This window comes from Physella acuta, unplaced genomic scaffold (assembly GCF_028476545.2).
Source record: "Physella acuta isolate Inbredline_101_S28 unplaced genomic scaffold, ASM2847654v3 ptg000750l, whole genome shotgun sequence".
Taxonomy (NCBI): domain Eukaryota; kingdom Metazoa; phylum Mollusca; class Gastropoda; family Physidae; genus Physella; species Physella acuta.
In genome coordinates this window covers 312,144-339,014 of record NW_026732268.1, presented here as the reverse complement: position 1 = coordinate 339,014, position 26,871 = coordinate 312,144, and the positions used below count along the sequence as shown (strand labels likewise).

The window sequence follows — 26,871 nt, the reverse complement described above, 5'->3', positions numbered from 1 at the left end:
ACCTAGAGTTGATTGCCCATTGACCTAGTGATTGACCATTGACCTAGAGTTGATTTCCCATTGACCTAGAGTTGATTGCCCATTGACCTAGTGATTTCCCATTGACCTAGTGATTGCCCATTGACCTACAGTTGATTGCCCATTGACCTAGAGTTGATTGCCCATTGACCTAGTGATTGACCATTGACCTAGAGTTGATTTCCCATTGACCTAGAGTTGATTGTCCATTGACCTAGTGATTGCCCATTGACCTAGTGATTGCCCATTGACCTACAGTTGATTGCCCATTGACCTAGAGTTGAATACTTATTGACCTAGTGATTGCCCATTAACCTAGTGATTGCCCATTGACCTAGTGATTGCCCATTGACCTAGTGATTGCCCATTGACTTAGTGATTTCCCATTGACCTAGTGATTGACCATTGACCTAGAATTGATTGACCATTGACCTAGAGTTGATTGCCCATTGACCTAGTGATTGCCCATTGACCTACAGTTGATTGCCCATTGACCTACAGTTGATTGCCCTTTGACCTAGTGATTTCCCATTGACCTAATGATTGCCCATTGACCTAGAGTTGATTTCCCATTGACCTAGTGATTGCCCATTGACCTAGTGATTGCCCATTGACCTAGTGATTGCCCATTGACCTAATGATTGCCAATTGACCTAGACTTGATTGCCCATTGACCTAGTGATTGCCCATTGACCTAGAGTTGATTGCCCATTGACCTAGAGTTGATTGCCCATTGACCTAGAGTTGATTGCCCATTGACCTAGTGATTGCCAATTGACCTAGAGATGATTTCCCATTGACCTAGAGTTGATTGCCCATTGACCTAGTGATTTCCCATTGACCTAGAGTTGATTGCCCATTGACCTAGTGATTGCCCATTGACCTAGAGTTGATTGCCCATTGACCTAGAGTTGATTGCCCATTGACCTAGAGTTGATTGCCCATTGACCTAGTGATTGCCAATTGACCTAGAGATGATTTCCCATTGACCTAGAGTTGATTGCCCATTGACCTAGTGATTTCCCATTGACCTAGAGTTGATTGCCCATTGACCTAGTGATTGCCCATTGACCTAGAGTTGATTGCCCATTGACCTAGAGTTGATTGACCATTGACCTAGTGATTGCCCATTGACCTAGAGTTGATTGCCCATTGACCTAGAGTTGATTGCCCATTGACCTAGAGTTGATTGCCCATTGACCTAGTAATTGCCCATTGACCTAGAGTTGATTGCCCATTGACCTAGTGATTGCCCATTGACCTAGAGTTGATTGCCCATTGACCTAGTGATTTCCCATTGACCTAGAGTTGATTGCCCATTGACCTAGTGATAGCCCATTGACCTATTTATTGCCCATTGACCTAGAGTTGATTGCCTATTGACCTAGTGATTTCCCATTGACCTACAGTTGATTGCCCATTGACCTAGAGTTGATTTCCCATTGACCTAGTGATTGCCCATTGACCTAGAGTTGATTGACCATTGACCTAGAGTTGATTGCCCATTGACCTAGTGATTGCCTATTGACCTAGTGATTACCCATTGACCTAGTGATTGCCCATTGACCTAGTGATTTCCCATTGACCTAGTGATTGTCCATTGACCTAGAGTTGATTGACCATTGACCTAGTGATTGCCCATTGACTTAGAGTTGATTGACCATTTACCTAGTGATTGCCCATTGACCTAGAGATGATTGCCTATTGACCTAGTGATTGCCCATTGACCTAGTGATTGCCCATTGACCTAGAGATGATTGCCTATTGACCTAGTGATTGCCCATTGACCTAGTGATTGTCCATTGACCTAGAGTTGATTGTCCATTGACCTAGAGTTGATTGCCCATTGACCTAGAGATGATTGCCTATTGACCTAGTGGTTGCCCATTGACCTAGTGATGGCCCATTGACCTAGATTGTATTGCCCATTGACCTAGAGCTGGTTTAAATCCAAGCTGGATGTAACCTTTCCTTCTCTAGAGTTAAAAAGTTGACGTCATCATCTCCCCTCCCCCAACTCCTAATCGGAATAGTTCATTAGTACTTTCAAAAGTATTACATTTTATTAATAGTTCATTGAACTATATACTTTTCTAGGGAAAAAAGTCACAGAAAAAAGTCACAAAAGAAAAATTTATCGGAAAGAAGTCACATAAATAAAGTCACAGAAAAATTATTCATTGTTCTGAAATTTTCTGTGTTCTGAATGTTCTGAAATATTCTGAAAAGTTTTGAAAAGTTCTGAACTGTTCTGAAATGTTCTAAAATGTTCTGAAATATTCTGAAATGTTCTGAAAAGTTCTGAAATGTTCTGAAAAGTTCTGAAATGTTCTAAATATTCTGAAATGTTCTGAAATATTCTGAAATGTTATGAAATGCTCTGAAATGTTATCAAATGTTATAAAAATGTTCTGTTTTAAAGTCAGCTCACCCATCGCTGTTTGCACTGTGTCCTCCTGTGGTGAGAATGACGTCAGCCTGCCTAGTGTAGGAGACGTCTGACGCTGATTTGATCCAGGCCGCTACAGTCAGACCCTGATGGCAGCGACTCAGATTTCCCAGACACCACTGGGGGTAGACGCCCAGACTGGCGTAGCACCCTGATGGTGTGGCGGACACCAGGTACTGTGACGTCACACTATCGTAATACGTCAGCCTGATGTTTTCACACGCCACCTGAGCAACTAAAACGGTAACATTCCACAATTGCTTTTTCTCTCTCGAATGCAGAGTATAGAGAATATATTGTAATTGTGCAAAAATAAAAATCGAGATTTTTGCAATCCTCGACGTTTTACACCTCATTGAGTAGGAAAAACATAATTTTGCAATATTGTCCGTATGTCTGTGTGTGTGTGTATGTGTGTCTGTATGTATGTGTGTCTGTAAGCACGATAACTTGAGTACCGTTACAGCTAGGTTGAGGAAATTTCATATATTAGTATTATATCAAATTTGTAGATTCGTTTCAACTTTTCAGCCATTTCCGATAACAGGAAGTGGAACTTTTTCTACTTTAAATTTTTCAAAAGCCTATAACTTGAGTACTATTTCAGATAGATAAATAAAATTTCATATGTAAGTAAAAGATCTAATTTTCTGCCTTTCATCAAATTTTGAGTAATTTCCGTTGTGTTTGTATTTGTCTTTGCGTTTGTGATTGCGTTTGCGTTGGGTTTGTGTTTTTGTTTGCGTTTGTTTTCCTTTGTATTTGTATTGGGTTTTTTCCGTTAGTACATTTTTAAAAGATTTACCGTGGCGAAGCACGGGTATGCAGCTAGTATATATATAAAGGTCATAAATTTTTTGCAGTTGAGATTTGTGTAAATCTCGATTTTGATTTTTGCACAATTAAAATACTTCCTCTATACTTTGTGTAATAAAAATTAAAAAGTACTGTAGGATTTAAAGAATTAAAGGAAAGAAAATAGAGTTATGTAAAAAATATTTGAGCTTACCAATAAAAGCCAAAAGTAACGACCGAATGCTAACATCCAAACCCATCGAAACGTTGTAAACTTGACGCTATGGGCGGCTGTTGGGTGAGATAGTGCTACCTGTCATCTAGAAAAACAAAAAACTTGACGTGATGGGCGGCTGTTGAAATTGGGGGAGCTAGTGCTACCTGTCATCTAGAAAAACAAAAAACTTGACGCTATGGGCGGCTGTTGGGTGAGATAGTGCTACCTGTCATCTAGAAAAACAAAAAACTTGACGCTATGGGCGGCTGTTGGGTGAGATAGTGCTACCTGTCATCTAGAAAAACAAAAAACTTGACGCTATGGGCGGCTGTTGGGTGAGCTAGTGCTACCTGTCATCTAGAAAAACAAAAAATTTGACGTGATGGGCGGCTGTTGAAATTGGGTGAGCTAGTGCTACCTGTCATCTAGAAAAACAAAAAACTTGACGCTATGGGCGGCTGTTGAAATTGGGTGAGCTAGTGCTACCTGTCATCTAGAAAAACAAAAAACTTGACGCTATGGGCGGCTGTTGAAATTGGGTGAGCTAGTGCTACCTGTCATCTAGAAAAACAAAAAACTTGACGCTATGGGCGGCTGTTGAAATTGGGTGAGCTAGTGCTACCTGTCATCTAGAAAAACAAAAAACTTGACGCTATGGGCGGCTGTTGAAATTGGGGGAGCTAGTGCTACCTGTCATCTAGAAAAACAAAAAACTTGACGCTATGGGCGGCTGTTGAAATTGGGTGAGATAGTGCTACCTGTCATCTAGAAAAACAAAAAACTTGACGCTATGGGCGGCTGTTGAAATTGGGGGAGCTAGTGCTACCTGTCATCTAGAAAAACAAAAAACTTGACGCTATGGGCGGCTGTTGGGTGAGCTAGTGCTACCTGTCATCTAGAAAAACAAAAAACTTGACGCTATGGGCGGCTGTTGAAATTGGGGGAGATAGTGCTACCTGTCATCTAGAAAAACAAAAAACTTGACGCTATGGGCGGCTGTTGAAATTGGGGGAGATAGTGCTACCTGTCATCTAGAAAAACAAAAAACTTGACGCTATGGGCGGCTGTTGGGTGAGCTAGTGCTACCTGTCATCTAGAAAAACAAAAAACTTGACGCTATGGGCGGCTGTTGAAATGGGGGGAGCTAGTGCTACCTGTCATCTAGAAAAACAAAAAACTTGACGCTATGGGCGGCTGTTGAAATTGGGTGAGATAGTGCTACCTGTCATCTAGAAAAACAAAAAACTTGACGCTATGGGCGGCTGTTGAAATTGGGGGAGCTAGTGCTACCTGTCATCTAGAAAAACAAAAAACTTGACGCTATGGGCGGCTGTTGGGTGAGCTAGTGCTACCTGTCATCTAGAAAAACATGTAAACTTGACGCTATGGGCGGCTGTTGAAATTGGGTGAGATAGTGCTACCTGTCATCTAGAAGAACAAAAAACTTGACGCTATGGGCGGCTGTTGAAATTGGGTAAGCTAGTGCTACCTGTCATCTAGAAAAACAAAAAACTTGACGCTATGGGCGGCTGTTGAAATTGGGTGAGATAGTGCTACCTGTCATCTAGAAAAACAAAAAACTTGACGCTATGGGCGGCTGTTGAAATTGGGTGAGCTAGTGCTACCTGTCATCTAGAAAAACAAAAAACTTGACGCTATGGGCGGCTGTTGAAATTGGGTGAGCTAGTGCTACCTGTCATCTAGAAAAACAAAAAACTTGACGCTATGGGCGGCTGTTGAAATTGGGGGAGCTAGTGCTACCTGTCATCTAGAAAAACAAAAAACTTGACGCTATGGGCGGCTGTTGAAATTGGGTGAGATAGTGCTACCTGTCATCTAGAAAAACAAAAAACTTGACGCTATGGGCGGCTGTTGAAATTGGGGGAGCTAGTGCTACCTGTCATCTAGAAAAACAAAAAACTTGACGCTATGGGCGGCTGTTGGGTGAGCTAGTGCTACCTGTCATCTAGAAAAACAAAAAACTTGACGCTATGGGCGGCTGTTGAAATTGGGTGAGATAGTGCTACCTGTCATCTAGAAAAACAAAAAACTTGACGCTATGGGCGGCTGTTGAAATTGGGTGAGATAGTGCTACCTGTCATCTAGAAAAACAAAAAACTTGACGCTATGGGCGGCTGTTGAAATTGGGGGAGCTAGTGCTACCTGTCATCTAGAAAAACAAAAAACTTGACGCTATGGGCGGCTGTTGGGTGAGCTAGTGCTACCTGTCATCTAGAAAAACATGTAAACTTGACGCTATGGGCGGCTGTTGAAATTGGGTGAGATAGTGCTACCTGTCATCTAGAAAAACAAAAAACTTGACGCTATGGGCGGCTGTTGGGTGAGCTAGTGCTACCTGTCATCTAGAAAAACATGTAAACTTGACGCTATGGGCGGCTGTTGAAATTGGGTGAGATAGTGCTACCTGTCATCTAGAAAAACAAAAAACTTGACGCTATGGGCGGCTGTTGAAATTGGGTAAGCTAGTGCTACCTGTCATCTAGAAAAACAAAAAACTTGACGCTATGGGCGGCTGTTGAAATTGGGTGAGATAGTGCTACCTGTCATCTAGAAAAACAAAAAACTTGACGCTATGGGCGGCTGTTGAAATTGGGGGAGCTAGTGCTACCTGTCATCTAGAAAAACAAAAAACTTGACGCTATGGGCGGCTGTTGGGTGAGCTAGTGCTACCTGTCATCTAGAAAAACAAAAAACTTGACGCTATGGGCGGCTGTTGGGTGAGCTAGTGCTACCTGTCATCTAGAAAAACAAAAAACTTGACGCTATGGGCGGCTGTTGAAATTGGGTGAGATAGTGCTACCTGTCATCTAGAAAAACAAAAAACTTGACGCTATGGGCGGCTGTTGAAATTGGGTGAGATAGTGCTACCTGTCATCTAGAAAAACAAAAAACTTGACGCTATGGGCGGCTGTTGAAATTGGGGGAGCTAGTGCTACCTGTCATCTAGAAAAACAAAAAACTTGACGCTATGGGCGGCTGTTGGGTGAGCTAGTGCTACCTGTCATCTAGAAAAACATGTAAACTTGACGCTATGGGCGGCTGTTGAAATTGGGTGAGATAGTGCTACCTGTCATCTAGAAAAACAAAAAACTTGACGCTATGGGCGGCTGTTGGGTGAGCTAGTGCTACCTGTCATCTAGAAAAACATGTAAACTTGACGCTATGGGCGGCTGTTGAAATTGGGTGAGATAGTGCTACCTGTCATCTAGAAAAACAAAAAACTTGACGCTATGGGCGGCTGTTGAAATTGGGTAAGCTAGTGCTACCTGTCATCTAGAAAAACAAAAAACTTGACGCTATGGGCGGCTGTTGAAATTGGGTGAGATAGTGCTACCTGTCATCTAGAAAAACAAAAAACTTGACGCTATGGGCGGCTGTTGAAATTGGGTGAGATAGTGCTACATGTCATCTAGAAAAACAAAAAACAAGCCTTTTGTTTTAAAGAAATTTTAAATAACTTTTCTATAATCATTAAAAATAGAGATTAAACAATGTTAACAAGGAAGCATGGGCACTTTTTACATGCGTAAGTAAAGCGAATCAAACTTACTAGATCTAAGGTGGGTCTAGTTTACTTCATATAACGTGGGTCTAGTTTACTTGATATAACGTGGGCCTAGTTTACTTGAAATAATGTGGGTTTTGTATTGAAAATGTGTCTAGCTTAAGTGAAATAACTTGGTCGAACTTATCAGATATTTGTGGTTCTAAATTTGTCGATAACCTATACACCTATAATCTTAGTCTAATCTAAGAATTTCTCTAGTCAACTTTATGTATGCAAAAATATAAAACGTGGTTATTACCTTAATCCTTGTGTGCAAATATTTGACTACAATTCTTCAATTACTGCCCACCAATGTGATCGTGCACTGATGCGTGCACTGAGGCGTGCACTGTGGCGTATCATCTATATTTGATCACGAGCAATCCTTGCATGTACGCACCTTCGGGAAACTTTGATACATTAATTAAAGCTTTCTATGACTATTAATGATCTCTTCTTCCTCTACTTCGTGCTTTCTATGTGTGTTTACGTCTGTATTTGCGGAAATAAAATGTGGTTATTTTATTTCAAACATAGACAGACAGACAGACAGACAGACAGATATATCCACGCACACATCCTCACACACACAAACAGGCAAACAGTCACAATTGCAAAGTCCAGTTTTTTCAACTTGATTATGCATAAAACTCCGAGATTTTAATAAATCTGGATTTATAAATTTTGCCCGATTAAAATAAGTCCCTATTCTCCGTGTATGTTGAAGAACTGAGGTGTTAAACGGTGAAAACTCAAAATTTCATGTGTTTTTTGCTCATTATTACAATTCTTCCTGTACACTCATATGATTTTTACCCATTATTACAACACTTCCTGTACACACTGTATACAAGATTGTAAAAAGGCAGGCGTATGTAGAAAAAAGATGTCTGCTGAGTTTGATCTAAGTAGATGACGTCAACAGCAGGTGATAAAAGATGAAAGATTGAGCAGGTAGGGTGGCGAACACCCTACGTCACGCAAACACGTCATCAAAGATTCATGTCCTCATCTCCTGGGGCATTTTGGTATGTGGGTGAAGTAAAACATGGGCGGGGGGGGGGGGGGGGATGGACTGCTACGGTTGGTGGTCGAGTGGAGAAAGGAGGGGATTGGACAGATTTTCATTTTAAAAATTAGCACAAAGCGATTTTTTAAATAGGCAAATTGTGTATAGAACACGCCTTGAAAAACGTCATTTGATAATTTTGCTGCACTGGACGGATAGCGTGAAATTGTGTCAATGTAGCAAGCCAACCAGTTGTATTTATCCGTTGCTCGCTTTTTATTGCTAATGGCTTCCATTATTCATTTTTGTCTCTCAAGTTTATTTAACTTAATTTATTCACAATGAATTAATACAATTTCAAAGTTGCGCTGTTTTGTACCACACTCTTTTAAATAGTAATTGAAAAACAAAATGTTTTCATTTAACTTATTACATAATGAAAAATATTTATGACAACGACATAAATCCATGAAAAAAGTAAACAGTGATTTAAGCCTCATATCAAACAACTTTTAATAGGAATAGAAAAATAACTCATTAAACATATGATACATCATATATAACAAATCAACTAATTAAGCACAATCAAATGTACAACTATTGTTCTACTGGTATAAGGCACACACTAACATACACACTTGTATGCTGTTGTATAATAATTTGCTCCTTCGAAAAATATGTAGATTTGTAAATTTTCAAAGTGGCTAATCCACTTTGGTTGAAGTTGTGTTTAGTGTCGCCCCTAACTTTTTGTCGAATGGCGTCAATTTCTTTATAGTAATTTAAATAGTAGTGTATAATTTATTTTCTACTTTTTAGTGCATCATTACATAAAAGCTTGTTATTAAAACGTTTTTTATGAATTTTTTTTTACAAGCTTTTATTTAACTCACTTCCTCGTCAGTCTGTCGTCAGTCTAGATCGAAACGCCGGAATGAAAATTCGGACACTTATACTTGACCGATACGGTTCACACTTGGCACGTGGGTCAAGACATGAAGACAATGCAATATGAAATTAAATTTGACTTAATTGGATGCCTAATTAATTTTTTATGAATTAATTCAAATTTGGACCGAATTAGCATGTCTATCCAACCACACCACACGCGTCATCACGTTCAATAGCTGCGCCATCACGTTCATAAGGCGCGCAATGGTTTTTAGTCATGTAACTCTATGGTAAATAAAACATGTAAAGTAGGGTAACCGGGGGTAATTCCATACACTACTTTTCAAAAAAATTTGTAAAAAATCTAAAATTAACACTACCACAATATAATATTGAGGGTATAACTAGACATGCATTACTTATATGATGGCAAACAAATATAGAGATAATTCTCAAAATAAAATAAAATTTTTAAATATTTCACTTTTATTGCAAAAACATGGCAAGTGGGGCAATTCCACACACATTATGAAAATGTTAAAATTCATGTATTTAAAAATTTGTAAAATACATTTTCCCCTTGGAAACAATTGTGCATGGGTGCAACCACTCTTCATCACTGGGTAAAGAGAAAGCCTCTATTTCTTCCTCTTGAATTCTGCTCTCATCTGTCATAGGCCAAAGTTTTTCGTTTATAATTGTGGACCATTCTGAAATAAAAACAAAATTAAATGTTAGAAAGTCTAATTACTAATGTGTGTATGGGGGTGTTTAGCTCTAAATATTGCATAAATTATAATAAATAATATAGGTACATTAAAAACAATAATAGATAAAGAAATAAAATAAGTCTGTCGCGATTTTACTTAACTTTAATAGCAGAGTCTTTTAAAAAATAAATAGTAATAGATCTCGTACTATTTAAGTATTTTTTAAGATTAAATCATGAGTTGTGAATTACAGAATTAGCCACAACCAGTTTAAATGGTTTAAAATAATAGCTAAATCCTCTAAAGAGTATAAAAAGCAACATGGGACATTCCAAAATATAGTGTATGGCAGGGGTTCCCAACCTTTTTTTACTCTAGAGCACATTCTAAAATATTGGTTGGGTGGCGGGCACCACCTATTTTAAATCGACAAACTCCTTCCATAACTTGTCATTTTCCCATAATTTAAATTCTTATTTTCTTATAGTCATAATGTATTAATAAATAATAAACAAAAAGGTTTCAAAATAATAAAATGATTTGGCATTTTTTTTTCAAATTGCATACACAAAGAAAAATGTATTTACAAAACGTAAATAGTGCAGTCTGGCTCGCCGCTAGACAAGTTTGGACAAGTATCGAACATATTTATTAAACCTAGGCAGTCAAAATAAAATTAAAACTGTAACAAATGAATAAAAATAAATCATATTTTTGAATAATGTTTATGAAAAAAATTATGTCTCTGTCAAAAAGTGAGAGGCGGGCACATACGAATCGTTCTTCGGGCGCCATGGCGCCCCCGGGCACAGGGTTGGGAACCCCTGGTGTATGGAATTGTCCTACACCATGTGTGTGGAATTACCCCACACATACTATGGAAAAAAATATGCTTTCTTGTTCTAAATTAAAGGCTGAATCTAGCATCATTAACTGTTACTATTAACAAAAATGATTAAGCTTTCATAAAATCAATAAGTAATTGACAACAATTAAAAATAAGACAAAATAAACTATTTTTTAAAAAGTGCAGGGTTTGTACTTACGTTAGGATGTTTGAAGATAGATGCAGATAAAATTAAAATTCTTGCTCTGATTGTAGGTGAACGCTTCTCCAACAGTATCGAAAAGTACAAGAAATGACCTCTTAGATACAGGGAATAGTAACTTTTAATTAAACTTTACTCCCATTAAAAACAGAGAGTATCCAGTATATAGTGTGTGGAATTACCCCAGCTTACCCTACTGAAAAAATTAAAAAAAAAAACGTTTTAATAACAAGCTTTTATGTAATAATGCACTAAAAAGTAGAAAATAAATTATAGACTACTATTTAAATAACTAGAAAGAAAAGCGTGGGTCTCTTCTTAAACATTAGTAAAAGTATCCAATAGATACTGAAGTGACCCACGCTTTCCTTTCTAGTTATTTAAATAGTAGTCTATAATTTATTTTCTACTTTTTAGTGCATTATTACATAAAAGCTTGTTATTAAATCGTTTTTTATGAATTTTTTTAGCATTTACTGTGAGAGTAGTGTTTTTTCCTCGCAGCCCAGTGGCCAAAATAAGCTCGTTACTATTTTGACTTCTGGTGACCGTAATAAGCACTACCATCAATGTTCTGTCCACACCTACCGCTATAGCTGCTTTAGTAAAAATACAAAGTGTATCAGAAAAACCCAGATCTTCATTGTGTAAGTTAATCACCTTCCGCATTGCTGATTGTTACGAAATGAGATGAGGACAGGTCGACGCTTGAATGACAACGTGCCGAGTTTGAAAGGAGTCAGTCAGAAGTGCTCAAAATCTCGCTCGCCCGTTTCCATCAATGACGACAAAAGCACGAGAAAGAAAGACGGAAAGTAAGTTATTTACTCTAAGCTTAAACTTAACGTAACTGTATCCTTAAGCCTAAATTAACCATCACTTTTAAAGCAATCAACAAAATCAGCAGTAGTTTTTAAAATAAATAAGTATTGATCTATTGGATAGCACTAAAAATTACAACTAGATAAATAAATGGCTCGTTGAGGGAGAAACACATAGGTGCTATGTTATTGGTGCTATTTTTGTCTCTAAACCGAAACCGAAAATAAAAAACCCTCCTTAACCTCAAATTTAACTTGAAACGAAAAATTTCCATGCAAGCGGAGTTTTATCCAGATTTTGCATTTTAACCGGATCCGGAAATTTAGCCGGATACGTAAATGCAGGCAGACACGGGAGAAATTAACCGGAAACAAAATTTCATTGAAAAGGGATTTTTATCCAAATGTATATTATAACTGGATCCGGAAATTTTACCTAATGGATACAGAAATGTAAGCGAAAACGAAAATTTAACAGAATACGATACTTAATTAAAAACGGAACTTTATCAGGAACCGCCATTTTTACCGAATCTGGAAATTCAACCGGTTACAGGTGACGTGGATTGTAATGACTGACGAGAAGCCGCGTTGGTTGTTAACAGTCTTTATTATGTACAGACGGCCATGTTGGTAAGAGAGAGGAAGTACCATGGCGAGGGACAGCTATTTATAGATAACAACATGTAAGGGACATCACTCAAGATAACAATATAAATATAATACTAATACAGAAGAGTGAGTTCCCTTGACCTCACAATTATTTCAATCTATTACATCCCTTTACCCTTAGAACACAATAACACATCTCTCAATAGAACAATTGATAGTATTCTAAAATCACCAATTATATTGTAACATGAACACTATGGTAGATTACATCCTTACAAACAATGCACAATATGCCACAACATAATCAAAATACAAAACAATAATGTCAAAGTCCTTTTGACCTTTAGAATCATAGGTCTAACTTATTTGGGACTTTGATTGTCCTGCTTGACCTTCTCAGTGGCTTCTGATTTGGTGACTCAAGATTCTGACCATCTGGATTCTCTATCTCAGGAGGTCTAGGATTTAAATCATTAACTCCAGAATTTACATTTTCTGACTCCAGACAACTTGGTTCACTCATATCAACAGAACTTGGTTGTAGAACAAACTGAGTTGGTGTGAACTGATCAGATTTGGTGGGATTGACAGATTCACACTTATTATCTGCACAAGTTATTTTTAACTTTATAAGACACAGGTCCTGTACATTGAACAATTTGACCTGGTATCCATTTTTCCTTTCTCCCATAATTTCTCAGATACACATTCTCATTAATACCAAATTCTCTTTCAATGGGTGTTCTGTCATGATTTACTTTTTGAATTGGCATCTGAAAGTATTAAATGGCAAAAATCTTTTTCTTTCTTTTGATGTTACCCTTTTAGTTTCTGAAAGTGCTAATGATGTTAGCAAAGTTGTTTGATGATCACATTCCTTCTTACTAATGTATTTTCTTTAAAACATTTGAAATTGCCATATCACCATAATCATTTATTAAGTTACAAATACTTTGTTTAGGCAACTCTGACTGATAATGGACTGCATCTTCTCCATCTTTTATATTATCTTCACAAAGGTTTTTATTTCTTATTTTATATGGCTTTAAGTCATCATTCACAGACTCTTCAGGCCAACCATTCTTACAGTACTCATATACTTTTATTAAGCACTCATCTTTTTGTGTTTCTCTCTTAATATCATTCACATTTATATTGGAGTTATCCATGATAGAGAAGAGAACAAATACATCTTCTGGTACATAGCTCAGGCTTTGGTTTTTTTAAAGGTAATCTACTAAGACTATCTGCACTATTCTCAGATCCAGGTTTGTATTTCAATTCATAATTGTATGCAGTTAGTGTGATAGCCCATCTTTGAATTCTTGGTGAGGCATGCTCAGGTAGGGTTTTGTTTTCTCCAAATAAACCTAGCAATGGTTTATGATCTGTAAAGATGGTGAATTTCCTACCAAACAGGAACTTATGAAATTTCTTAACACCAAAAATGATGCCTAAGCCTTCCCTATCTAACTGAGAATAATTTTTCTCAGCCTGGTTCAAAGATCTACTGGCAAAAGCAATGGGTCTGTCACCCTTCTCATCCATGTGGGACAAGACTGCTCCTACACCATCTGGTGAAGCATCACATGTCAATACAAGTCTTTTCCCTGGGTCATAGTGAGTTAGTAAGGTGTCAGCAGACAAAGCCTCTTTTGCTGTATTAAAAGCAGCTTCTTGTTGTTTACCCCAGTGCCAAGTTGCATTTTTCTGTAGCAGCTTGTACAGTGGTGATAGTTTACCAGACAGATTTCCTATGAACTTTGCATAGTAATTTATCAAGCCCAAAAAAGCTCTTAGTTGTTGGGTATTTTCAGGTTTGGGTGCTTCTTTAATGGCTTTTGTTTTCTCAGGTTGAGGTCTGATGCCTTGTTTGCTTAATATATAACCAAGAAAACTAATTTCTGTCAGCATGAATTGACATTTATCTTTGTTTATCTTTAAACCTTTTTCACCAACAATTTTTAATACTTTATCTAGTGTTTTAAGATGTTCAGTGTCATTCTTACCAGTTATGTACACATTGTCAAAGTACACACAAACATTTGGAATGTCCTTAAAAATACTGTCCATGACAGCTTGGAAAATTCCAGGGCTGGATGATATGCCAAAACATAGTCTTTCATGTAAGCCCTGCTAGGGGGGGGTACCTTAAAATCTACCCTTCTAGGCTTAACTAACCAATCTGTCCGGTCAGTGCAACCGTGGTAGAACCCACAGTGGTTAAACCTAACCTTAGTCTAAATAATAAGCTACTAAAATAAAACAAAAACTTTTACAGTTAATAAAATTTATTGCATGGAACCAAAAATTATAAAAAAAGAATAGATAAAACTGACACAAAACAGAACCAAACGAAACAAACTTTTTACATCAAACACAACACCCAATTTCGGACTTCGTCCTAGAAAAAGGAAAACAAATAAATTAATTACTTTACAAAGAAAAGTTATATACCAAGCATTAACCACAGGCTGGCTGGATTACATCTCCACCGCCTGCAGGTAGTTCACACAGAATATACTTTAACAATTAACTGGAACACTGCCAGGACACTGAGCTCAAACTACTAGCTCAACACAGTTACCAGCCTAACAAAAGGCTAAGTAAAATAAAATCTATTAAAAACAAGTGTACCTTCACAGTGACTAGAACGAACCGAACACTCTCCTGGGGATCAACATGATCACCACAGGAAGCGAAAGGTCACTATAAAGATAAAAATATAACCAAACCCGACAGTCCGGAACGAACCGTGACTGTGGGTCAGGTAACAACAACTCTACTACTTAACCCAACAGCCAGGAGTAAACCGTAGCTGCGGGTCAAGTCTAAAAATACCTTTATCCCTGGCTTAACACCAGCCCAAGGGATACAATCAATAAAATGTGCGTATTACTTAACCCGACAGCCAGGAGTAAACCATAGCTGCGGGTCAAGTCTAAAATTACCTCTATCCCTGGCTTAACACCAGCCCAAGGGATACAATCAATAGAATACGTATACCACTTAACCCAACAGCCAGGAGTAAACCATAACTGTGGGCCAAGTATAAATAAGCAGTATCCTTGGCTCCACACAAGCCCAAGAGATACAACAAAGTAATAAAATAACTATAACATAATAAAAACTCAGAAACTGAGTCCACCTGGCCTGACCACAATGGCGGTCAGAAGACAACCACAAAAAAACTTATGGCCAGTAACTAAAATAAACAGCATAGCAAAATAAATAGACATAGCAAAGAAATAAACTTAGATCTCTCTTACCAGGACTACGACGAACACAAACACAAAATAAATAAGGCTGGATGGTGCGAATTTGCTATTCTTTTCACTGGATGACCAGAGAGACTGCCTGCTCCCTTCACCGCAGCTTTACACACAAAAGACAGAGTTGAACAAGCCGGAACCCGACTTCCACACACCTCACACGCTACACGTAAACAAATAGTCCCTAATTCACGGATAACAAACCAAACACGACGAAACATGCAACAGAATATTATAAAAAGACACTTACTATAAACAATGACAACAATATAAACGAAATATATATAAACTAGCTATAACCAGGGACATAAACAGTGAGACAGCGGCGCCATAATACGGGACTACACAACTAAAAAATACGAACAATTTACGACATGAAACGAAACGATACATTCGCCTTCTAAGTTACAAATAATAAAAATACACTCCAGCCGCTCACATACACGCCCCCTAAAGCTTGCGGTCACCGCAAGCTAACAAACTTGAAAAAAACAGCCCACAGGGCATAATCATAAATGTTACAAAAAACTTTGCAGGAAGAACTTGCAAAAAAATCAGCCCACAGGGCATAATCATACATGTTACAAAAAAACAAAACTTTGCAAAAGAACTTGCAAAAAAATCAGCCCACAGGGCACGATCATAAATTTTACAAAAAAACATTGTCAAAAAAATCAGCCCACAGGGCACAATCACAAGTCTAGCCTACTAGGGACTCTGCGCTCCCTGACCGACCTACGCAGAGGTATGTCAGGTACTGTGGGGTTACCGGCTGCTCTGGTCCCCGGCAATTGGACCTTATAAATTATGTGGCTGTAGCCTGGAGTAGCCGGCGGTATCACTTTGACCGGCCTTGGGGAGGGTGGTTGAGCCCTGGGAGGCACATATCTGGTAATCTGGGTGCTTGCCACCCGGCGGGTGCCAGAAGGGCCATCTTTCTTTTTAATGGCGTAACACCCGCCGGTGATCGGAGGTACTTCGACCACGACATAAACTGTCGGGTCGTCCAGGTCTGCCATTTTGCGTCTGCCTAGTGGGGGTTGTCTCAGAAGGACCAGATCGCCTATGGCCAGATCAGCTACATGTGCCTTTTTGACCTGCTTGTCCTTCTTGCTTAACTCTGTCTGGGGGCATTCCCCAGCACCACCACCCGGTGCCTTAATTAAGGATGGGTTAGGTGGAACCATTGCCTCTAGTTCCTCAGATTGGTCCACCTTTACACTGATTATGCTGGCGCGTAGACAGGATGTTGGGCCTGATACCACTGACGGATCTGGGTGGAAAGGTTGGTCTAATGGCTGTACCACCTTTTCGTCCTTCATTCTGTGGTCTCCTTTCGTCGCCTGAATGGTTGGTACACTCTTGGTAGGCACCAGAGTCCTTTCGTGGGGGCGGAGGACCTTGTCCCCTCGCCATACCTTCGGTGTCACCCCTGGAGGCTTGATCAGGTGGGCCAATGTGGTCAGGTCCTGGAGAACGTTCATGCCCAACAAACAGGGTGGAGCTGATGAGCCACCCACTGGATCCTTTATCACAAGGAACCCCTTGTCGCGTATTTCTTCCTTGTTGATCTCCAGGTCAGTAATAAAATAGCCATTGTACGGGATGGCCAACCCATTTGCTGCCCTCAAGGACAGGGGTGTGTCTGTTCTTAGGATAATGTTCTTGAGGCTCCTGTTACAAAATGTTTCAGTGACCGTGCTGACTTGTGAACCACTGTCTATAACGGCCGTCACCGGTACACCCTGTAAATACACCGTCAGGGTGGGGCACTGTCCAGCCAGCTTGTGAATGGTGGAGCTTGGGCTCTGCCCACCAGCAGTAGTAAGACTCTGAATCACTGCGGCCTCCTGCTTCTTTGAGTTTCGACAATTGCGGGCGAGGTGACCTTGCTGGTTACAATTGTAACACATTCTTGTTTCCGCCTCTGGACGTCGGCGGGGTACCCTTCGGCTAGATGACACTTGAGGGTTCTGTGCCAACTGAGTCAACAGAGCCGATAGCTGCTCTGCGAGCTTGTCCACCCTGTCTTCCAGCTTAGACCTGGGCAGGGTGGGTTCTTCCTTGGGGCGGGCATGTAGAGCTGCCACATAGGCAGGTTCTGTCCCTGGGTCCTCGTCTCCAGACCATCGAATGGCCGCATCCCGTATGGCCAGGAAGGGGATCTTAGGGTCCCTGAAAACTAGTTCTTGCAACTGACGTCTGACTGAGGACTGGCTCAGCTTTTCCATAAACTGGTCCCTTAGGAACTCAGCATTCGTCTGAGGGACTTGCAGGGTGCCCTGTCTGGCAACAAGGGCCTTGAAGGCCCTGTGCAGGCGGTGCGAGTAGGCCCTCACCGACTCGTGTTGGCCCTGCACAACCATTTGGAGTTGCGCCATTAGCTGGGAGACGCTCCTCTTCTCCCCATAGACTTCTCGGAGGAGCCTGATGGAGGCCTCTGGGTCACGTTGCAGGTCATCTCCCCTGCAGCTCAGTTCTTCTCTCACAGCTTCCCCCAGGTACTGCCAGAGAAGGTCCTTCCTCTCTTCCACTGAGACGTCTCTTCTGGCCCTCCAGAGAGACTGGACCTCGTCAATGAATCGTTCCACCTCATAGCCGTGGCTGTCCCCATGAAACTTCCGGATGAGGATCTCCCTGGGTGGAACGATGCTGATGGTTTGTGCCACCTCCGCCATCTCGTCCGAATTGGGTGTTAAGACTACAAACAATTCCTACACTAAACAAAAACTAAACACATATGGTTCCATAAAGGGCCTATCAAGAAACAAAAATTTATCTAAGCTACACTAGCCCTAGAAAAACAAAAATTTAACTAGACTAAAGCACTGACCCCACTCGTGCTACCAATTTGTAAGCCCTGCTAGGGGGGGATACCTTAAAATCTACCCTTCTAGGCTTAACTAACCAATCTGTCCGGTCAGTGCAACCGTGGTAGAACCCACAGTGGTTAAACCTAACCTTAGTCTAAATAATAAGCTACTAAAATAAAACAAAAACTTTTACAGTTAATAAAATTTATTGCATGGAACCAAAAATTATAAAAAAAGAATAGATAAAACTGACACAAAACAGAACCAAACGAAACAAACTTTTTACATCAAACACAACACCCAATTTCGGACTTCGTCCTAGAAAAAGGAAAACAAATAAATTAATTACTTTACAAAGAAAAGTTATATACCAAGCATTAACCACAGGCTGGCTGGATTACATCTCCACCGCCTGCAGGTAGTTCACACAGAATATACTTTAACAATTAACTGGAACACTGCCAGGACACTGAGCTCAAACTACTAGCTCAACACAGTTACCAGCCTAACAAAAGGCTAAGTAAAATAAAATCTATTAAAAACAAGTGTACCTTCACAGTGACTAGAACGAACCGAACACTCTCCTGGGGATCAACATGATCACCACAGGAAGCGAAAGGTCACTATAAAGATAAAAATATAACCAAACCCGACAGTCCGGAACGAACCGTGACTGTGGGTCAGGTAACAACAACTCTACTACTTAACCCAACAGCCAGGAGTAAACCGTAGCTGCGGGTCAAGTCTAAAAATACCTTTATCCCTGGCTTAACACCAGCCCAAGGGATACAATCAATAAAATGTGCGTATTACTTAACCCGACAGCCAGGAGTAAACCATAGCTGCGGGTCAAGTCTAAAATTACCTCTATCCCTGGCTTAACACCAGCCCAAGGGATACAATCAATAGAATACGTATACCACTTAACCCAACAGCCAGGAGTAAACCATAACTGTGGGCCAAGTATAAATAAGCAGTATCCTTGGCTCCACACAAGCCCAAGAGATACAACAAAGTAATAAAATAACTATAACATAATAAAAACTCAGAAACTGAGTCCACCTGGCCTGACCACAATGGCGGTCAGAAGACAACCACAAAAAAACTTATGGCCAGTAACTAAAATAAACAGCATAGCAAAATAAATAGACATAGCAAAGAAATAAACTTAGATCTCTCTTACCAGGACTACGACGAACACAAACACAAAATAAATAAGGCTGGATGGTGCGAATTTGCTATTCTTTTCACTGGATGACCAGAGAGACTGCCTGCTCCCTTCACCGCAGCTTTACACACAAAAGACAGAGTTGAACAAGCCGGAACCCGACTTCCACACACCTCACACGCTACACGTAAACAAATAGTCCCTAATTCACGGATAACAAACCAAACACGACGAAACATGCAACAGAATATTATAAAAAGACACTTACTATAAACAATGACAACAATATAAACGAAATATATATAAACTAGCTATAACCAGGGACATAAACAGTGAGACAGCGGCCCCATAATACGGGACTACACAACTAAAAAATACGAACAATTTACGACATGAAACGAAACGATACATTCGCCTTCTAAGTTACAAATAATAAAAATACACTCCAGCCGCTCACATTCATATTGGTAGAGTCCTTTATGTGTGTTTATTGTCGTATAGACTTTTGAATCTGGATGCAGTTCTAGTTGAGTGTAAGCATGACTAAAGTCTAATTCAGTGAATTAGTCTCCTCCTGCCAAATTCAAAGAAATTTCCTCAATGTTAGGTATAGGGTACCTATTTAGCTCTATTTGCTTATTCAGAGTAGTTTTATAATCTCCACAAATTCTTATAGAACCATCCTTCTTTAACACTGGCACAATGGGTGTCGCCCAATCGGAATAGTCTACCTTCTTTATAATGCCATTAGATTCCAATCTACTTAGCTCATTTTCAATTTTATTCCTCATTGCATAAGGTGGAACTCTAGCTTTGCAGTATCTTGGATTTGTGTCTTTAATGCTTAACTTCACTGTTCTATCATTTAGTAAACCTGAATTACCAAAAACACATTTATTTTCAGATATAACTTTATCTAGTGAAGTAAGACTAGATTCTTTTACATTCTTCAATGAACAAATACTCTCCCAATTTAACTTAAGATCACTTAACCAGTTCCTACCTAGTAATGGCGGTCCATTTCCTTCAACCACAAGAAGAGGAAGTTTAACACTTTGACCATTATAACTTACATGAACCATACACTCTCCTATTACCGGAACATTGTCACCAGTGTATGTTGTTAGACACTTGTGACATGGCTGTAGAGGCACTGATCCTCCTATGACAGCGTCAAAATCTTTCTTTGTTATGACTGTTAGAGATGCTCCAGTGTCCAGTTGGAAGCTGATGCTCTTACCGTTGATATAAACTGGTACATTGATGGGAGCATGACTTATTGATTTAACAGAGAACAGGTTGAAATCCGGCTGCGAATCAGTTTGAGCATTTTCACAGGTAGAGTGGTTCATTGGTTGGGTTAGGTAGTCTTGGTGAGAGTTAACATAGTGCTGCCTTTGGTTGCGGTACTGTCTTGACTGGCTAGATTTAGCAACAGACGAAGACTTTGCAAAGCAGGCCTTAGCAATGTGACCTTGCTCACTGCACTTATAACAAGTTGCAGACTTGAACTTGCACCGATGAGATGCATGGGGACCTTTGCATCGATGACATTTTTGATAATTATTACTAGATTTAGATCTAGGATTTGAACGAGCAGGGTGTTTAGCATAAGTTGGAATGCTCTGTTGGGGTTGATGTTTATTGACTAACCTGCTGTTTACTGCATGGATCTCTGAAGGTGCTAAAGATCTCGCCGCATCTGATGACTGCTGGTATGAAGTTGCGAGTTGTATTGCTTTTTCTAATTTTAGATCTGACTCGAGCAGCAACTTTCTTTGAATATCAGGGCTGTTTATACCTGTCACAAACTTTTCACATAGTCTGTCAGACAGCGTATCGCCGAATTCACAAAATCTACTTAAATGACGTAAAGCAGCAACATATTCTGATATTGACTCGTTTGGCTGACGAGTCCTACTGTCAAATCTAGCTCTACATAGAAACTTTGATGGGGTAGGCGCATGGTGGTCTGTTAGCAATTTGCTCAGCTCGTTAAAGCTCTTGGTATCTGGACTAGCTGGTGCGCATAAGTCCTTTAGTAGCCTAAATTGTTGAGGCCCTATGACTGTTAACAAAACAGCTCTCTTTTTGGCTTCTATCGTCACGTTGTTAGCTTCTAGGTAAAAGCTTAACCTCTCTAGGTAATCTTGAATGATTTCATCATTCGCATCAAATTCCTTTATTTGGCCATACAGCGCCATAATTCTAGAAATAATTAGCTAATAAGCTCTAGCAAACCTCTTTTTTGCGTAAATAGGTGCTCTTTCTAGTAGATGTTTATCCTTCGTCGCCAAATGACGTGGATTGTAATGACTGACGAGAAGCCGCGTTGGTTGTTAACAGTCTTTATTATGTACAGACGCCATCATGGTAAGAGAGAGGAAGTACCATGGCGAGGGACAGCTATTTATAGATAACAACATGTAAGGGACATCACTCAAGATAACAATATAAATATAATACTAATACAGAAGAGTGAGTTCCCTTGACCTCACAATTATTTCAATCTATTACAACAGGAATTTAAACTGCAAATGAAAATAATCCGGAAATTATATTAAACCGGGAATTATATCCAGAACCGGCCTTTAAGCGTATTCGGCAATGTAAGTGATACGGAAATTTAGAACATTAATTGGTACGAAATTTAACCTGAAACGGAACTTAAGTTGGAACCGGCATTTTTACTTAATCTGGACATTTAACAGGACATTTAGCCGAGAACGATAATTTACATAAAACAGGAATTAAAAACGGAAACGAAAATTTATAGGGAAACAGACATTTTAAACATTAAAGAAATTTAATCGATGTCTGAAATAGAATCGCAACCTGAAAGTGGGAAAGTTAAACGAAATCGGAACCTAAGTAGGTACAAAATTTAACTGGAAACGGAACTGGCATTTTTCCCTAATCCGGAAATTTAACTGAAATAAAACCCCTAATAATTCTAAACTCAACTATAATACTAATAATTAACGCTTACTTTATTTTTTTCCAAGTATCTACATGCACCTCTAAAATTAGACAAATACTGGCAGCCCCGGCCAGGCCCTGGACTGGCCTCTATGAAAAACCTATCTGTAAAAAAACGTGACCTGTGTGTTTTAAGCAGCATATATCCGGCATTGAACGGATTTAGGAAGTATATTTCTTTTTCAATTAAATGTCTATATGCAAACGTGGACGCATTACCCTAAACCTAACTCTAAGTGTAAACTTAACCCTAATCACAACTAACCACACCAGAAACACAAACGCAAACTAAAACACAAACGCAAGCAGAAAAGCAAACACATACGCAAAAATCTAAAAAAAAAAACGCTAACGCAACAACAAACATCAAAATAAACTTTTTAGAAAGTGTTTATTTTTATTTATTTATTTTTTAAATATTTTGTAAGTCACATATGTATTTGGTATTAAGGCATGTAATTTTTATACATTTTCAAACAAAATTGGAAATTTTCTAAAGGGTAATAAATTTATTTTAATTTTGTTCTTTTCACGTTATGTCAATCAAAATGGTAAGTTAAAAATTATAAAATTTAGTTTAAAAATTATCAATATTGAATTTTTTAATCATCAATTTCGATTTTATTTAAGAACACTTTAAAAAAATTATACTATTGCGATCAAGTCGAGTATTTTACAATATGCAAGCGTACCTCGAGTCCGTCCGCTCACTGTCCGCTGTCACATACAGAGCCACAGAGTCCATTTGAAAATATTAAACACCACCAATCAAACAGCCACAACAAATAAAGCAATCCCACTTAATTTAATTAATACGACTAGGCAAAGAACAGAAGACGAAAACAGACTAGTAGCAACGGCTATTTATAGATCGACTATTTGGCAAATAAGGAATAAATTCAGATATTTTTTTTCACAAAATACACGGACATCGAGTTAAAAGAAATATTTCAAGCAAAGCTAAGACATAGACGGGGAACTCTCACTTAACTAGGGAAAAAATGTACAGGAAAGCAATAAATAAAGTATTAATTTTAATTTAGACAGTCTCAAGCCAAACATCACTCGATTAGCCCTCAAGTAAATTAACACTAGAACAGTCTTCTGTTTCCCAGGTTTTTAAAAGTGCACAACCTGAATGGTAGAAAGAGATATATACCCCCCCCCCCCCCCCACACACACACATACACACTCCCCCCCCCACTCAACCGGACAGGCGGATATTTCAAGGTAGCGTGCCCTCATCGCCAAGGGTCAATTTTTATGTCATGGACATTTTTTGAATGATAGATCAGTATGAGTATTACAGAGACACTTCTCCAACGGTCGTTTCTATTTCTGTCCATGGGTGAATACAATGTGAACTTTTGACTCCGCAACTTAGGACTGAGCACAGTAAACTAAGCAGTCAAGAGAAACCGAGTTTGCACACCTTATTTTAGTCTAGTTCTTATGCCTATTTATTTTCTCCCTTTGATTATTCTATATCAGTGGTTCCCAACCTTTTCGAGTGGCGACCCCCTTTTATAAAAAGTAAGTGACCCGCGACCCCCATAGAATTAAAAAGCCGAAATTAGTATGGAAATTAATAAGCACTAAAATAAGATTTTCTAGTAGACTTTCAATATGAACTACTCTTGATAACTGTTTTAATAGCATGAGTAAAATTGCATACTATTCACTAAACCTTCGTGGTTAAGAAAAATTTGTTAACGCCAACCTATGTGATTATAATTATCTTAATTTTGTTTTTAATCGAAGAATAGTGTTGAAAATATATTCTCGAAAAGTCAATCAATTTTACGTTTGGGTATTAATGGTGAATACTACACCAAAATTGTGTCTGCAGTTTTTCATCTTACACGGAATCATTCTGCAAATCAAAGAATTTATCTTGCAATTCATCGGGAATGCTGGTAACATCAAGGGAAGAATAGAATGGGTAGTGCGTAAATGCAGATTCATTCTTCTTTTTTCAGCTCAGAGAAATAGCGATGCAGTTCGTTTTCAAGAGATTCAAGATGCCCAGAAATCGCTTCTTTCAAAATTTAATTATCTCACAATCAGATTCATCTACCACACCGCAGAGTTTCTCAAATGTACAATATTCCAAAGATTTGTTTTCTTTACCGATTTTGCAGCTTTGATAAAAATGCCCCGAGATTATCATGGAAAGTTATAATATTCGTTCATTTTCCCTGAAGCTTCAGGTTAAGCTTATCTTGATGTTCGAACATATCTGCTAGGTATGATACTCTCTCCAACCACTCTATGTCGTTTTAAGTATACCAAAAAGTCTTGTTTCCTTTGCACTCACAAGAACAATTTGATTTCAGATTTCAATTCAAAAACACAATTTACAACATTTCGTTTGACAGCCAGGGTACTGTAGTGTAGAAGAGCAGAACCTCGTGATCTATATTAATGTTTTTGCTCAGTTCTTTGAAGGCTCCAGATTTTATATAATTTACTACTTATACTAGCAATGGACTCTTGATGTCGATTGATTAGGGCAGTGGTTAGGGAGCGAAATCTTTTCTGTTTTCTGAAAGCCCGATTTTAAGCAAAACATAGATGGCGCCCCATCCGTACAAACCCCCACAGCCGTTCTAACCCATTTTAATCACCCAGTTTCAAAAAAGATATTTATTTTCTCCATGCTATCTTCACAAAAGAGCAACTCTTTTATCTTTGCTATCATCCGCATGAATATAGACACAGACCAGCAACTGCGAACACGAACTCACGTCTGTTGATTTATCAACTTGAAAAGCAGACAATGGTGAAAGCTTAATTTCAATAAAAAATGTGTTATTTAACATTTACGTACATGCAGCGTTTGATGAGATTTTCTCCTATTGTTTTTTTGTTTTTTTTTGCTTGGCATTTTCTATCGCGACTTCATTTGACGCTTGCACTAATGCTGGTGAAAACTTCCTGTTCGATCAAGTCTCTGGCGTTTGCAACTAGCTTCTTACCGACGAAAGAACTCCATATATTTTTGGTGTGTTCCGAATGACTCGTCTCAAATGACGTTTTAGTTTTGAAGATTTCATAGATTCGTGACTGAGAACAACTTTGTACAGTGCGCTTTGTTTCTTCTCTATTACATTTCCAGTGATGTTAATGAAGCCGAATTTAAAAAATTCTTCTAAATATTTATGTTTCGTTTCAAATTACTAAGGTTTAGTATACCAGTTGGCGACCCCCCATAAAGACCTTCGCGACCCCCAGGGGGGTCGCGACCCCCAGGTTGGGAACCCGTGTTCTATATGCAATTGATGTTCATGTCTTTGATGCTGTGTAAAACTATCGAACAAGTTATTATTATTGATTTAAATGTTTAAAAAAATTGAATTAAAAAAAAACTGTTTGAGGACTGTATAGATATAGATGTTTGAAAGGGAAGAATGTTTGCTTTGATGTGTCTCGTTGTAATAACATAACTTTTCCGATTGCTTAAAATTTGTATCATTTTAATTCTCTGTAATCACAAATTTATTTCAGCTCTACTTAAAAACCCAATTTCCACCCCGTCCCCCCACCCCTCACCCACCACGTCGATCGGAAAAAAATCCCTTGAATCATCATTTAATTACACATTTGCATTTTCAGGTGTTTTTTTTTATTTATTTATTAATTTATTTTTATATTTAGACGTTTTGTATTAGATCTATGTATAAGTAAACCATCTTAAATGAATGAAAGTAGGCTACAAGTAAGAAAGAAATATTACTATTGTAAATCTGTACCAGAGGCGTAGCGACTCTTCCCGGCGCCCGGGGACAAACTTTCAATTTGGCGCCCCCTCGGGATCAACTTTTCAATTTTCGATTTGCATCCCCCCCCCTCGAACTTTCGACTTGCACCCCCCCCCCCCATTTTTTAATATTTATAGAGCAAAAATGCGGCTAAAATGAGATTTTAATTTGTTTTTCCAACCCATTTTGGCGCCCCCTAAGGTCGGCGCCCGGGGACATATGTACCCCCCTGCCCCACCTTCGCTACGCCTCTGATCTGTACCAGTCCTCACAAGCCGGTGATGAAAACTGAAAAAATAAAGCGAACACACAACTGACGCTGTAAATTACATGTCTGAGGCAAAAAGAAAAAAAAAAAAGAATTAAAAAAAACAGAGTCCATTTGAGCTTTATGTATTAGATGTTAGGCGTTTATATTTTTGCTTCTATTACCAATGACGTCATTATTATTTTGTAACCTTTTTGACATTAAAATTTTTATTCTAAATTTATTCAACAATCAATTACGTCATCATTTTTTGCTTATAGACGCTGAATCTAGACACTATACTTCATTTGTTAACCTTGATCTATTCGTAGTTACTGCATATTTTTTCTAAATATAGTCGTTGATCATACCACTAACCCGGGGGGGGGGGGGGAAGGACTCGGGGGGGGGGGGGGGGTAAGAGGGGAAGAGGAGGAGGACACCCCCCCCCCCCTCGAAAAGATACCTAAAATTAATGGACTCGAGCGAAAA

The 26,871-nt window shown here is 38.9% G+C and overlaps 1 protein-coding gene across 1 annotated transcript in view; it reads right to left on the bottom strand.

Moving 5' to 3' along the window:
- The window catches only part of LOC131950275 (uncharacterized), a 35,171-nt gene extending 27,833 nt beyond the window's left edge, over window positions 1-7,338 (bottom strand). Inside the window, exons 1-3 of the mRNA XM_059312356.1 lie at window positions 7,307-7,338; window positions 3,477-3,582; window positions 2,450-2,702 (exon numbers count right to left, since the gene is read on the bottom strand). Coding sequence (XP_059168339.1) covers window positions 2,450-2,702; window positions 3,477-3,522 — 299 coding nt within the window. The 5' untranslated portion in view covers window positions 3,523-3,582; window positions 7,307-7,338. The remainder of the gene's footprint in view (window positions 1-2,449; window positions 2,703-3,476; window positions 3,583-7,306) is intronic.
- Between the last annotated feature and the right edge of the window lie 19,533 nt (window positions 7,339-26,871).